This window comes from Vulpes vulpes, chromosome 13 (genome assembly GCF_048418805.1).
Source record: "Vulpes vulpes isolate BD-2025 chromosome 13, VulVul3, whole genome shotgun sequence".
In the NCBI taxonomy this organism is placed as follows: domain Eukaryota; kingdom Metazoa; phylum Chordata; class Mammalia; order Carnivora; family Canidae; genus Vulpes; species Vulpes vulpes.
Genome location: NC_132792.1, coordinates 69,914,570 through 69,928,938, shown reverse-complemented (window position 1 = coordinate 69,928,938; position 14,369 = coordinate 69,914,570). Strand labels below are relative to the sequence as shown.

The 14,369-nt window shown below is 40.3% G+C and overlaps 1 protein-coding gene across 7 annotated transcripts in view; it reads right to left on the bottom strand.

Annotated features, from left to right (window-relative positions):
* The window catches only part of NSMAF (neutral sphingomyelinase activation associated factor), a 57,973-nt gene that overhangs the window by 23,302 nt on the left and 20,302 nt on the right, over window positions 1-14,369 (bottom strand). For all 7 annotated transcript variants that reach the window (XM_072734687.1, XM_072734685.1, XM_072734688.1 and 4 more), the window contains 7 exons: window positions 13,352-13,430; window positions 13,187-13,254; window positions 13,070-13,106; window positions 9,188-9,238; window positions 6,584-6,655; window positions 6,224-6,271; window positions 6,079-6,131 (listed from right to left, as the gene is read on the bottom strand). In XM_072734687.1, coding sequence (XP_072590788.1) covers window positions 6,079-6,131; window positions 6,224-6,271; window positions 6,584-6,649 — 167 coding nt within the window. In that variant the 5' untranslated portion in view covers window positions 6,650-6,655; window positions 9,188-9,238; window positions 13,070-13,106; window positions 13,187-13,254; window positions 13,352-13,430. The remainder of the gene's footprint in view (window positions 1-6,078; window positions 6,132-6,223; window positions 6,272-6,583; window positions 6,656-9,187; window positions 9,239-13,069; window positions 13,107-13,186; window positions 13,255-13,351; window positions 13,431-14,369) is intronic.

The window sequence follows — 14,369 nt, the reverse complement described above, 5'->3', positions numbered from 1 at the left end:
AACAACCAAGTTATCAGTATTTGAAGGCAATTCTTTAGTTACATAACTGGGTTAAAAATAAATCTCCCCATTGTTATAAGTAACAACGGGACAAAAGCCCACGGAATAGACTTCTACTTCCTTAGGAAGTGAAGGGGACCTTAGAGCTGTCACCCTAACCACACACACCAGCTAGAAGAGCTACACAAGCCTTTTTAAAAGCCATCAGAAAGCTCAAGATGCAAAGAAACCTAATTGAAGAGAGCCACGATTGGGTGTTGGGTGGCAGGAAGTAGAGCCACCTGTCACAGATAAGGAGGACTGCAGGATGGAGAGGGGTTTAGAGGGAAGCAGAAAGCAGAGTCGGGACTGGAGAGCAGAGGGGCAAAAATGCTGCCAGCTGGGTGGAGAGCAGGGGGAAATCTTCCAGGGTTCAGAAAGCTAGTGGCTCAGCTGGAAGGTGCAAAGATATTTCCAGGGTCCTTAGAGTGCTCAGATCCCAAGCTCCACTGGAAGAAAGTCCTGACCCCTCCTCCCAAAGAACAGTGGGTGGCAGAGACAGGGACATAACCATGGCTGCCACAAAGCCCTAACCCCACTAGATCATAGATGGTGCTGCCAGAGCCCCCAGGACAAGATCGGGAACAGACAGAGGGGTGGGCGCAAGCAACCACTTCTGGAGGTAACATAAAGCAGCACTCAGTTAGGTCTCTAAGGGTTCCTTTGAACACATGGTACCCAGCATGCAACAGAAAATTACAAGAACCTCACAAAGCAACAAGGAAATATGACCCATGCTCAGGAGAGAAAAGATTCAACAGAAGATGACTCGAGGTGGGACCCACTGGAGGGAGACTTCAAGATAAGAAATATGCTAAAGATCCAGAAGAGGAGCAACCTGTGTGAAGAGAAGGAGCTTTCTCTCTAAAAAGTAAATTTAAAAAAATGAATTAAACATCCTCATTAAAAAGGGAGGTTGTCAGACTATAAAAAGCAAGACTCAACTATATAAAGTGTGTGTTTTTCAGAAATAAGGACACAGGTTAAAAGTAGAGGGATAGAAAAAGATATACCATGCAATCATACCACATGAAAAACTGGTATAACTAGATTAAAAGAGGACAAAGCTGACTTCAAGACAAATGGAAAAGGAGGGATATTTCATAATGATGAAGTGTTCAACCCATCAAGCAGACATCACACATGTTAATGTTTGTGAACCTAACAATACAGCTTCACAATACACAAGGCATAAATTTGACAAAAATGGGAATAATTTCACAATCATTACTGGCAATTTTAACATCCGTCTCTCAGTAACTGATAGAACAAATTGACAAAAAACCCCAACAAAGTATAGATGATCTGAACAACCTCAACCAGGTGGACCTGAATGACAATATTCAGTAACTTCAGGTACACATTCCTTCCAGCGAAAGAGGATGCATTCACCATGACAGACCATATGCTGAGCCCAGAACCAATCTCAACAGTAGCAAAATACTGAAATCATATAGAATATATTTTCTGAACCAAGATGGTATTTAATTAAAAATCCATAATGACAAAGTAATAGTAAAATCCCCAAATATGCAGAAGTTAACACACTTCTAAATAACCCACGAGTCAAAGAAGAAATAACACAGGAAATCACAAAATATTTTTACAGTAATGACAGCGAAGACATATCAAAATGTGTGGGATGCAGCTGAAGCAGTGCTTAGAGGTCAAGTTACATTAAGTACCAATTATGTTACAAGAAGGTCTAAAGTTAATGATCTGATCTTTGTAACATGTTAGAAAAAGAACAATTAAACCCAAACTAAGCCAAAGGAAGGAATCACAAGAGGGCAAATCATTTTTATATAAAATGGAAAAGTAGAGAAAAATCAATAAAGCCAAAAGTTGGTTCTTTGAAAATAATAAAATTGGCAAATCCCTGGCAAAACTGATAAAGAAAAAAAAGAGAAAATACAAAGCCGTGGTATAAGGAATGAAAGAGGGACCATCACTATAGATCCTACTGACATTAAAAGGACTTTAACAGCTTCATACCAATAAGCCTGGTATGAAGTGGACACATTTTTTGAAAACCACAACTTACCAAAACAGGCACAAGAAACAAAACCAACACAGTCTCATAGTAAGTAAAATAAATAAGAACACTCAGGCCTATAGGACTTTACCAATAAATCTGATTAAAATTTTTATGAAGAAATACAATCCAGCACACACTCTTTCAGAAAACAGAGAACAAAGGAACATTGCTACACTGATTTGATGATGCAGACATAACTCTGATAGCAAATTCTGACAGATACATTAAAGATTTATAGAGCAATATCCCTCATGAACACAGATGTAAAAATCCTTTACAGAACACAGGCAAAGCAAATCAAGTAATAACAAATTATACAAAAAGAATACATCATGAGCAAGTTGGATTTAGCCCATGAAAAAGGCTGGCTTAAGACTGACAAAAATCAATCAATGTAATTCACAATATTAACAGAATAAAGTAGAAAAGATATGATCATTTCAGTAAGTACAGAAAAAAATATTTAACAAAACTCTAAACCTATTACTGAAAATACTCTCAGCAAACCAGAATAAAATGGAGCTTCTTCATTCTGATAAAGGGCATCCAAGAAACACCTACAGCTAACCTCATTCTTTAGTTGTGAAACAAACCCTGTTCCTGTAAGATCAAGAACAAGGCAAGAATGTGCTCCTGCCACATCTATTAATTAAACAGTACAACGAGGCAAGGCATAGAAATAAAAGCCATAAGGATTTCTGTGAAACTGTCATTATTCACAGATTAAACAATTACGTATACAGAAAACGCTATGCAATCTATAAACAACCCACCAGGACTAATGGGTAAATCTGGAAATGTCACAGAATACAAGGTGAATATAAAAACAAAACTAAACAACAACACTGTATATACCAGTAACAAATAACTGGAAAACAAAACTTGAATAGCATCAAAAGTCACCAATCGGGATACCTGGGTGGTTCAGTTGGTTGGGCATCTGCCTTCAGCTCAGGTCCTGATCTCAGGGTCCTGGGATCAAGCCCCATAGGGGCTCGATCAGGCTTTCTGATCAGCAGGGAGTCTGTTTCTCCCTCTCCCTCTAGTCTATCTCACCCTCTCTCTCAAATAAATAGATAAAATAATTTTTTTAAAAATCACCAATCTAGGAATCCATTCGACCAAATATGGCCACATGGACAGACTGAACATATAACACTGGGGGAAAGAGGGTAAGGTGTAAAAGACCTCTGTGTATCTTTACGCCTTTACTTATCTTTACCTTATCTTTACCATCTTTACACCTTTTTTTTAGATCTAAAATTAGCCTCAAGTAAAGGGGGATATTTTGGGGTACAAATGGGGGAAACTTGAATATGAAACTATAAATTACATGGTGTTAGAGAATTATCGTTATTTGGGTATTGTCATAGTATGGATGAGCGCCAGAGGATACCCTTTGAAGAGACACATGTTGAAGTAGTTATGGGTGAAGTGTCATGATGTCTTGCAATGTAATTTCAAGTGATTCTGCAAAAAGTATGTATTTTATACACAATGCAAATGTACATACACGTACACATGACCTATATGTACAGACACATATAACACATATATATCAGACACACACACATTACATATACCTGCGCACACACGTGCGCTCACAGACCATGTGAGAACTAAAGCAAATCTGACAAAATGTTCACAAACGAACACCTGGTGACTTGTCGGGTATCTGTGTTCATGTTATTCCTCCAACTTTGTGAGGAAAATTTTCTAAATGAACAATAGGGAAAAATAAATATAGTTATCACCTCATTTCTTCAATTAGAAAGTATCTTCTCAGAACTATGATGAAAGCTCACTTTGGCAAAAGTTTCCTTTTTTTCTTTGAGAGGATGTATACAACACAGAGTATCTTATCTTCTACTGCAAGTTTCTTCCCCAGATTCTTCAGCCTAACATTTTAGAGACTGGATTAAATTAAGACTTCCAGAGTGAGCCATTTTTTAAATTAATGTCACACTGAAATCCAGGATTGAAAAAATCACTACTCAGAAGAATTATGCATTCTAAGTAGGTCAAAAGAAACTAATTATTCTTATTCCTTTTCCTTGCTGAACTGGAAGCTATTCTTCCCCTCAGCAATCCATTTACTTAGCATATCCTGCAAGTATTAAAATAGAAAGAAAATTAATGCTATGTAGGTGAAACAGAAAAAGCAGCAATCAAATATAAACACAGAAACATTGCTGGCCAGATGGCTTTACTGGCAAGTTCTTCAACACTTTCAAATGAAGTGAAGGGTCACAAATCTCACAACGATCACAATAAAACAGAATATTACAAACTAATCTCATATATAAACATAATCTTCTAGCAAAAGCCTAGCACATCATAATCCATAAATGAATCTACTCAACCAATACTTTCTATGTTGTCCTTAAGCTGTAGTGATTACAAATGCAGAAATCTAAAATAAGAATCTAAAAAATATATATATATTTATAGTGAATAGGCCCTGCAATAATTTGTCCATAAGATTTTGTCCACGTTACAGAGTTTATACATAAAGTCAATGGAACTGATCAGAAAGTTTAGCAGGGTTGCTGACAACAAAATGAATACACAAAAACCCACTGTGTTGTATATATCAATAATAAATAGAAAGTGAGTTTTTTAGGACACCATTTACAACACCATCAAAAAATATGAAGTACTTGGGATAAATCTAACACAAGAGAGGAAAGACCTTTATGGAAAAAAAACCTTAAGGAAGACATTACAGAAGGCCTACATAAATGGGTGATTCATTGCAATCACAATCAAAATCTCGGGGAGCTTTCTTTTCTGGAACTCAACAAGCAGTTTCTAAATTTATATAAAGTGTGGCATAAGGCCAAGAACAATGATGACATAAATTAAAAAGGAAAATAAGATGGGAGGCCCTGAACTTGCAGATACCACAAGCTACTTCATATAAAGCTATGTGACTGCTACAGTGGGGATACAGATGAGATGCAAATCTACTTCGTAGAAGGCAAGAAAGAAATAAGAGAACAGATTCATATAAAAGCATAATTATTTGCATGAGATATCATATACTTAGAAAATCCAAGAAAATCAATGAAAAATAAACACTGGACCAGTGGAATGTGTCTCCTGGCCCCTGCAGGACACCTTAGCAAGGTACCTTAGCAAGGGTCAGGAAAGACTTTCCATAACAACCGACAGCTAAGCTGAAATCAAATAAGAGTCAGCCTGGTGCAAAAGAGGAAGGAGGCTGAGCACTCTAAGCAGAGGCAAGCATACAAAGGTCGCAGGGAAGAGACCTTGGGACATGTGCGGGATCCACATAAATGTGGATAGCAAGCACATAGAATTAAGTCACGTCACCAGCGACCAGGGTTGTGCACAAGGGCTGGAACCTAAGCCATGGAAGGTTAAGACTATCCTGAAGGGAATGGGAGATCTTGAAGAGCTTTAAACAGACAAGTGACATAATTAAGCAAGTACTTTAGAAAACTTGCATTTTCAAAGTACACTCAGGACAGTAGGGAAAACAGGACAGGAGAAGGGAAGACAGGGGTCCGGTGGGCAAGCTAACAGCTGTCACAGTGTTCCAAGTGAAGGTGATGGTGGCCTCAATGACAGTGGGAAAGGATGGTAACAGACTAGAAAGATCCTAGAGAATACTGGTCAATGGGCCTGGCACAATGGCCATACTCAGGATAGAGAAGCCACAACGCGCAGGTCAGGGTGACACAGATGGTAACGCAGCTGGTTCAGGACAAGCAGAAGGAGGCCTCCAGGTGGAAGACATCCACTCCTTTTAGAATCAGGGAGTGAGGGGTGCCTCAGGAGTCAGTTGGTTAAGCATCTGACTCTTGATTTGGGTTCAGGTCATGATCTCAGGCTCAGTGGTGAGTCTGCTTAAGACTCTCTCCCCACTCCCACCCCCGCCCCGCCATACTCACATGTACTCTCTTTCTCTCTCTTTCAAATACATAAATATATCTTTAGAAAAAAAAAAGATTCAGGGAATGAAATCATTAACTTACCTGTTTTTGTCAAATGATGTCCTAGCCAAACGTGACTGCAAAATAGCTGTTATCTATGAAAATAGAACCATGTAAAAGTATTTATGAGAAAACCATCAGTACGATTTAATTCACAAGAAAGACACAGATCTTTAGAAACTCTTACCATAGCAGTCTGGTCTCCTAGTTTGTCGAGGCAGGATGCTCTGTGAAGCTAAAATATTGCAAATATACAAGAATTTATTTTTTTCTCTAAAACAACATATAGGTATTTCCTTAGAACTAGAAATGAAACACAGCAATCATTCTGTTACTTGGTAACGGTTAAGATCACTTCTCATAAATCTATGACTTCTTCCCAATATACAGTTTTCAAATTCAACATATTCAAGTAAACTGCTTCATATTTATAAAAGAAATTATAGTTTCAGTGAGATGTGTAAATATGATTTTTTTTTTAAATGTTCTGCTGAAGTTTGCTTTGAATTCTCTGCCCGATGAATGCCTGAGCACAGTGCTGGCTTACCTGAAGCAACGTCTCCACCACATCTTCCACTTTCCCTGAAACGTCCAATTCAAAGACATACTCCATTTTGCCCTGACAAAAAAGGGAAACAAATCAAATCAAAGAGAAGCGGCATGTCAAGCCGTATTCCTTTAAGAACACCTGCAACCCCCCCACCCCCGCTGACCTGTGCATGTCTGCCTGCACCCCACCCTGGAAGGTGAGCTCCAGGTGAGCAGACACTGTCAGATTTACTGCTACATTTATTATTTCTTCCCTTCTGCTAACTTGGGCTCAGTTTGCAGTTCTTGCTCTAGTTTCTTGAGGTGTATAGTTGGGTTTCTAAATCTGAGAAGTTTCTTTTCCTTAATGTAGGCACATATCACTACAAACTTCCCCCTTAGTATGTACATTTGTGGCATCTCTCAGTTTAGGTGTGTTCTGGTTTCGATTTTGTTTCAAGATATTCTTCAATTTCCCTTTTTATTTCTTCTTCGACCCACTGGTTGTTCAAGGGCGTTGTCCAACTTCCACACAGCTGTGAATATTCATTCCGCCATGTATTTCTAGTTTTATTCCATGGTGGTCAGAAGGGATGTTTGGTAGGATTTCAATCTTCTTGAATTTGTTTTGATTCATTTTTTGACCTAACATTTGATGTCCTAGAGAATGTTCTGTGCACACTTGAGAAGACTGTGGATTCTGTGCTGTTAGGTAGAGTGTTCTCTATGTGTTCCTTAGGTCCATCTGGTCTACAGTGTTGTTTAGATCCTCTGTTTCCTAAATGACCTTCTGTACAGATGTTCTATCCATTAATTAAAGTGGGGAATTGAGGTCTCCTATTATTATTAGGTTGCTGTCAATTTCTCCTTCCAATTCTGTCAATGTACGCTTCAAATATTTTGGTGCTGGGAAGATGGGTGACTACATATTGTGAAGGTTAATGGCATGTGTCACATGCTCTCCTCTTCTCTTTGTCCTAAGGGAGAGTCTGCCAGGAGAGTCCTGCACTGTCCTCCGTCTGCTAGACCACTGGTCCCCTGGAGCAGCAGCCTGATGTCCAGCTCTTATTTTCAGTGGGCCCAGGCATCTAGGGCATATGCCAGGTCCTGTCCCCACTCCAAGACAGGCAAGACAGAAGCCAGTCCCTTGGGCAACCACCCCAACAGAACACTGGACACACGGCCCAGTCTTGTCTTTCCCTCCAGGCAGAAGTTGGGAGCTGGGAGTTCTCTCCCATCACGTGGTACTGTGTCACGGGAGGGCCTACAGTGAAAGGCTATTGCAAATGCCCCTATCAGCTTCAATGAGGCTGAGTTCATGCTAACCTGGGGAGCAGGGCCTCTCAGTTGGTTTCCAGGTTTGTTGCAAAAGGCATCATCCATGTACTGTCGATTGAATCAGTGTCTTCATGAGAGGAGCAAGGGCTTCCTAATCTGCCATCTCTCATGGTCACCATCGGTGTCACCATCACCCTCTTTCTGAAATCTGAAAATCTTTGGGTGTTCTAATTCCTACTGGAACAAAAGAGCTTTTCTTTGCCTCAGACAACCTCCCTAATCTCCTTTTACAGAAATTTTCAAAGAGCCAAGAAGAGCTTGGCACTTCCAGTGGATATGAGGAGGGCCTTAGGAGGGAGAGCCCCAATCCCCCCTGGCAGTGGTTCTCAACTTGGGGGGGCGGGTAACCCACCACCCCCATGAGGCTTCTGTCAATGTAGGAGATACTATCCAACAGTAGGGGTAATGGCGAAGAGGGGGTGTTTAGTGGCTAGGAGCAGGCTGCACTGTAAGGGATGGCCCCACAAAATTAAGAACTATCCTTCCCCAAATGCCAACAGCACCACCTGGGAGTAATTAAATCTCATATTTACAGTTTCTGACTAGCACATATAAGTGTTTCTTGTGCATAAACCCCCAAGGCCACAGCATGTAACTAACCCACGTGTTCCCTAAGTGCTGGCTGAGAAGCTGCGGAGACAGATTCAGCCTGTGAGGCTCTTCCTTATTTATAGAGGTGTCCCTATACAGGGCACTGATGTAGGTCCTATAGCCTGATGTAGGTCCTATAAAGACTCTTTTTTGGTAAAAGTTATCCCTTTGATATATATTAAGCTGAAGCAAAAGAATTCAATAAAGCATAGTATGGTTAAATGTAACATTTATGCTTATGTGACAGGTCCTGGAAAACCAAACATGGTAGTCAAACCTACTCACAGCTTCTCCCAATTAAGACAATTTACAAATTATAACTGAGCTCTCAAGAGTATTTTATAACCTATAAATATTTCTCAACATTTTAAAAACTATATTCTCAGTAATTTCCAGCAAATAATCTTACAAATGATACATATTCTGATTTCAATTTCTCATCTAATGATTTAAGTCCCCCCCCCCCCCCGCCCCCGTTAGACACATTTGTTTTTAGGCCAACAAGTTAATTGAAATGTCTTGGACTAAAGTCTGGTTCCCTTGGGTAATTTTGTTATAACTGCTGGTAACAAGCTTTAAAATACTATACTCATTATTAGTATGTTTGATTAAAGATGCTATGAATAAAGTCACAGAATCTTATTGCTTAAAAAACGATATGAATTGCTAGGAATAAATGAAAAGTGGTACTTACCCTTTCTATTTTATATGGTGCAACAATGTTGTGTTCTTTAATGAAATACACCTGAGAAAGACAAATCGATACTTGTAAAATAAAAATTTTCATAGTAATGAGTTGCTATAAATTAGGATATTGTGAATCAAATTTAGATCACTGTTACATAATCTCTATTTCCAAAAGCACTTGCGTTAATATTAGTATGACTTTAAAGTTCCGATGTTAGAATAACAAACACTACATTAAAAAGAGATTCATCAAGGGGCAGCCCAGTGGCTCAGCGGTTTAGCGCCTGCCTTCGGCCCGGGGCCTGATCCTGGGGACCCGGGATTGAGTCCCATGTCGGGGTCCTGCATGGAACCTGCTTCTCCCTCTACCTGTGTCTCTGCCTTTCTCTCTCTGTGTCTCTCATGAATAAATAAATAAAATCTTAAAAAAAGAGAGATTCATCAAGGCAACAAGGTAGCAACCATTACTGGGTAAATAAAATACTTAGGATGTTTTATGAATGCCAGTACTTGTACCAGGTAACCAAGTACACCAGTGAAGGAAGCTAGCTAATTTAAGTGCAAATTTTGTAAGAAAAGGGTAAAACAAACTCACTGTCGTATGAAATACTTTTTAAAAAAGATTTTATTTATTTATTCATGAGAGACAAAGAGAGGCAGAGATATAGGCAGAGGGAGAAGCAGGCTCCTGACAGGAATCACAATGCGGGATTCAATCCCCCGACCCCAGGATCACGGGGCAGATGCTCAACCATTGAACTACCCAGGCGCCCCTACATTTTTTAACATAAAGAAATTCCTCTTCTCTAGAGGTGATCTGGGCACATGGTGTTTCATGGCCACCTGCTGACACTATGTATTAGTAACCATGTCCAACAAGCAACGCCACTGCCCCCTGTGCCCCCTAGAGCTGTCAACATGGAGCAAGAACCCTTCGCCCTGCTTTCCCTCCTGTTTTGAAGGACCTGCCTGGGCCATCAGAGCCAGTCACTTGACTAGGATATTCGAAAGCTTATCGAACATGCTTCCTGCATTTTCTCCCATTTGAGACAAACCATAGATAAAAACCCTCCCTTGGTCTTATATCCTCCTTTTGTCATTTCTATTCCTTTGTGTGGCAAAACTCTTTGCAAGAGCTGACTGTACTTTCTCTTGGATTCTGCAATGTGTTGTGGAATCCCCTCCTGAGAAGGTCATAAAAGGTTCAGAGGAACCTCCATGTCACCAAACCCAAGAGTCTATTCTAAGGACGTCCTCCATTCTGTTTCTCAGAGTACATGACAGAGCTGATGGTTCTTCTCGAAGCAGCTTTCCAGTTGGCTTCCAGCCATCAGCTCCTGGCCCTTTGCAGCCTCACCCGCTACTCCTTCTGCCTTCCTTTGGACCCTCTCTCTTCCCAACCTCCCCCTAGTAGAGTCCTCAGACCTCTCTGTGTACACTCAGCCCCAAGGCTTCACCCAGTTTATCTTTCTCGCCTTGACCTCCTCCCTGAAGCCCAGAGCAATGCTCCCAAATGCCCATCAGCCTCCAGGAGGCCACATTCTAAACAAAGCCTGCTCTTCCCCAGGCTTCTTTACAGCAATAAAGCCACTGCTGCTCACCCTGTTGGAGTCATTCCTGTTTCCCTTTGAACCCTGCAGCTAGCCCATCAGCACATCCATCAGGTTTTTATTCAGGATATATCCAAACACTGACCACCTCTCACCCTCCCATTGCTACCACCCTGGTCTGAAACCTCTAGGTTCTCAGTACCCCTAAAGGCTCTCCTTGCTGCTGCTCATGCCCTCTACAGCATATTCTCTATCTGCCTCCAAGAGATTCACAAATACATACAAATCAGATCGTACCCCTCCTCTTTTCAGCTCTCCGGGGGTGGGGGTTCTCTTTTGTGCTTTATTGGGACTCCCTACTGTGGCCCGAGAACCCTCCATGACCCAGACCCTGACACTGTGTCAACCAACCTTCCCAGCTGCCCTTTGTCCCTTGCCTCAGGCACATTCACCCCCACCGGGCCTGCCACCAGCCAGGCTATTGCCTCTCAGCGCCTCCACTGCTCAGGATCCTGCCTGGCTAATTCCCTCAGGCCTTAGGAGTGGTGTGCCTTCATACATACCTACTTGGGGACGTGCCCTCGGCCGTTCTGCCTACAACTGCACATGCCCTCCTCATCATTCTCTACCCTTACATCCTGTATGCATTTCCTTCATTATAGAAGACGTCTGCTTACTGTCTGTTGCCCTAATCTCAAGGTAAAGTCCATGGGGAGAGGGACTTGGGATATTTTGTTCTTCCCTGTATCTTCATAGCCTTGAATATACTTACTGAATATATAAATGCATGAATACAAACTATAATTTACACACATACACCTCTTTTTATTCTACAAAAGAAAATCTGGAAGCAAAACTCTCTAAAGCCTAAAGGACCCTAACATATTTCTGAAACAGTGTGACCACTTAAGGAAATCAACCCACAAAAGTTGAGTATTTTTGATTGTATACTTAATCCAGGAAGCTCAAAATAATTCTAGAAAGAAAGAGTAACTAACTGCTGGCTAGTCACCCGAGGATGTTAAGCTGATTTTGAGTTTACCTGGCATGAGGCCTCTTCTAAGAAGTTCTAATAAGTAAATATACTAAAATGGATTGTTTTTATAATGGAAACCACCCTTCTGACTGAAAAAGTACCTCTTCCTTTCAAGATATGGACTTTCTAGCATAAGGCCATGATGCAGAATGATACTTCAGAGATAATGAGAGCACAGGTGCAGGCCAGAATTAATAATGGTGTCCCCTACCATCCAGAGTAAGATGGCTACAACCCTTTGCACATATGCCAGTTAAAACAACATAAGGTCAAAATATAGGCTGTGAAATGTTTTCTTCCTTAAGATTCATCAACTCATGGAAGGCAGACACAGAAAAGTACCTAAGCTGATATCTCCTAGCTTTCATAAAATACTCTTCCATGTAATTGAAAAGTGTTCCATGAACAGAAGAGGCAAGTGATCCAAATATCACTGGGAACACCCTCTGCTCCCAACCATCGCCTCTTGAGACCTTTGAGGCATTTCCGTGTGCTAAGGTTTTGGGTCGAGTCCTGAAGGAAAGAAAGCTGTGTCTTTGCTCCTCACAGCTTTTCCTACATTTACTTGACGAAGGAAGGATGTTCCTTTGAATGTGTCATGAAACTAGAACTCTGCATATATCTGGGACAACATGATCTTGAACCCTCCCATTTTAGCAATGAAAAAAGGTAAAAACCAGAGCAAAAAGCAAGTGGGAGAGGCCCTGTAGTCCCTTCTTATTTATAAGTTTAAAAAAAAAATCTATAGATGAACTAAATGTATGATTGGAGAAAAGCTGTGTTTTAATTTTTCTCTGTGTTGCCAATATCAAGCACAGTACTAGGTACATAAATGTGTGCCGAATAAATTTAGGATGAAAAAGGTCAGGACCCCAAGCCTCATAACTTTACGAGACGGCATGTCCTGAGTTGGTGCCTTGGCTGCACCATGAGTCACCCTGAGATCCACCTCAATGCTGTGCGGCCTGTCTCCCACCTTCTAATTGGCCAGGAAGCTGCAGGAGGGACTGCAGGGCTTTTGGCTGAACCCCCACATGACTGGGGGATTGTCAGGATTCCCAAGGATTAAACCACAGGCCTGTGGTATCACACAACTTTATAAACATTAAGGATCTCATGAGGGACCACAGCTTTTAAGAAATATAGTTCTTAATGGTTCAATTTTAAAAACATGTGTACACATCTATTCCAACAGTCTTCATCTGAGATTTCTACAAATAATTTTACCGTGCTAAAAAAAGAAAAAGTGTGCATATGTATGTTCATTCAGGTTAGTAAAAAATAATTACTGTGTGCTGCTTACCTGACTGAAAATGAGTGAGATCTCCCCGGATTTTGTCCTACAATGCAGACAAAAGTCATTAAAAAATTATAATTTTTTGGTAGAGGTAAAATTAAGCACGTAGTGACAATGACATACTTTGCAAAGTGTCTGTTGGATCCATTTTCTCCATGTTTTCCTATTTTTATACAATCTCTCAAAGGAATCTGGATAAAATCAAGAAGGAAATATTACAAAAATATCCAGGGGTAACATATACACAAACAGTAGGAATGTCTCTGTTCACATTTAGGATGCACTTACCTTAATGATGGGCTGAGATATGGCATCTGGTTCAAAAATAACTGATTTTGAACATATTTTTAAGGAGCCTCTGATTTTCCTAGGAATCAAAATATAAAGGATTATTATCTATGAACATAAAGTCACAAAAAATCATAATACAACTTTTAACTAGAAAGTAGATGCTAAAGCATTAACTAAAAGAACAGCAGTGTAATTAAAGATTAGTGACAGGCCAGATTTTAACCTCAGGGAAAGAGTTTGCCAACCTGATCCCATTATTCATTAGGGGCTGAAATTTTTATGACTCCTGGGTTTATTACCTAGAATTAATCCACAAAGAACAACTTTCCAGTACTTATCTATGATTTGGTTACCCTGAGTACAATCTGTACAAAGAAAGCAGAAAAAATGCTAGATTCTTTACTTTTATTGATCAAGTTTCAGAAAAGTGAGTTGGTGTCCTAGGATCCCTGCCAGGTAACATACGTATCTTGTGAACTTGTGGGTTTTAACGATTCTGATACATCTCCCACCACTGCAGGCATTATTCTCTTTTGATGTGTAGTTTGTCCCATTTGTTGCCCAATTCTTCAAGTTGACCCTTATGTCCTTTTAATTGAATGTACAGATTTCTGGTACCTCCCTTACTGCCAGCAGGACAAGATCTCCCAGGTTCATCTCGTACCCTTCCTGCCCCAGACTTAGACTCAGCCACTTCTCACAAAGCCTTCATTCCTGTTAGTGGGACAAAGTATTTAGACAGCATAATCTGGGGGATCATTGCTATAGGGTTGTTTCTAGGCCTTTTCAGAGGGGAGTGCTAGAAAATACTTTCTTCTAAAAGGAAAGTATATACATCCGTATAAACATTCCCAATTCTAATGTAAGATTAGGCTTTGAATTTAACTCCTTTACTGTTAGATTTGTATCTTTCATCCTGCAAGTCTTGGTCTTGGCCTCAACACATACTCATTTGCTCCCTCTAACTATATAAATCTATGTGCACGTGTGACTAAACCACAGTTTCAAACTAATA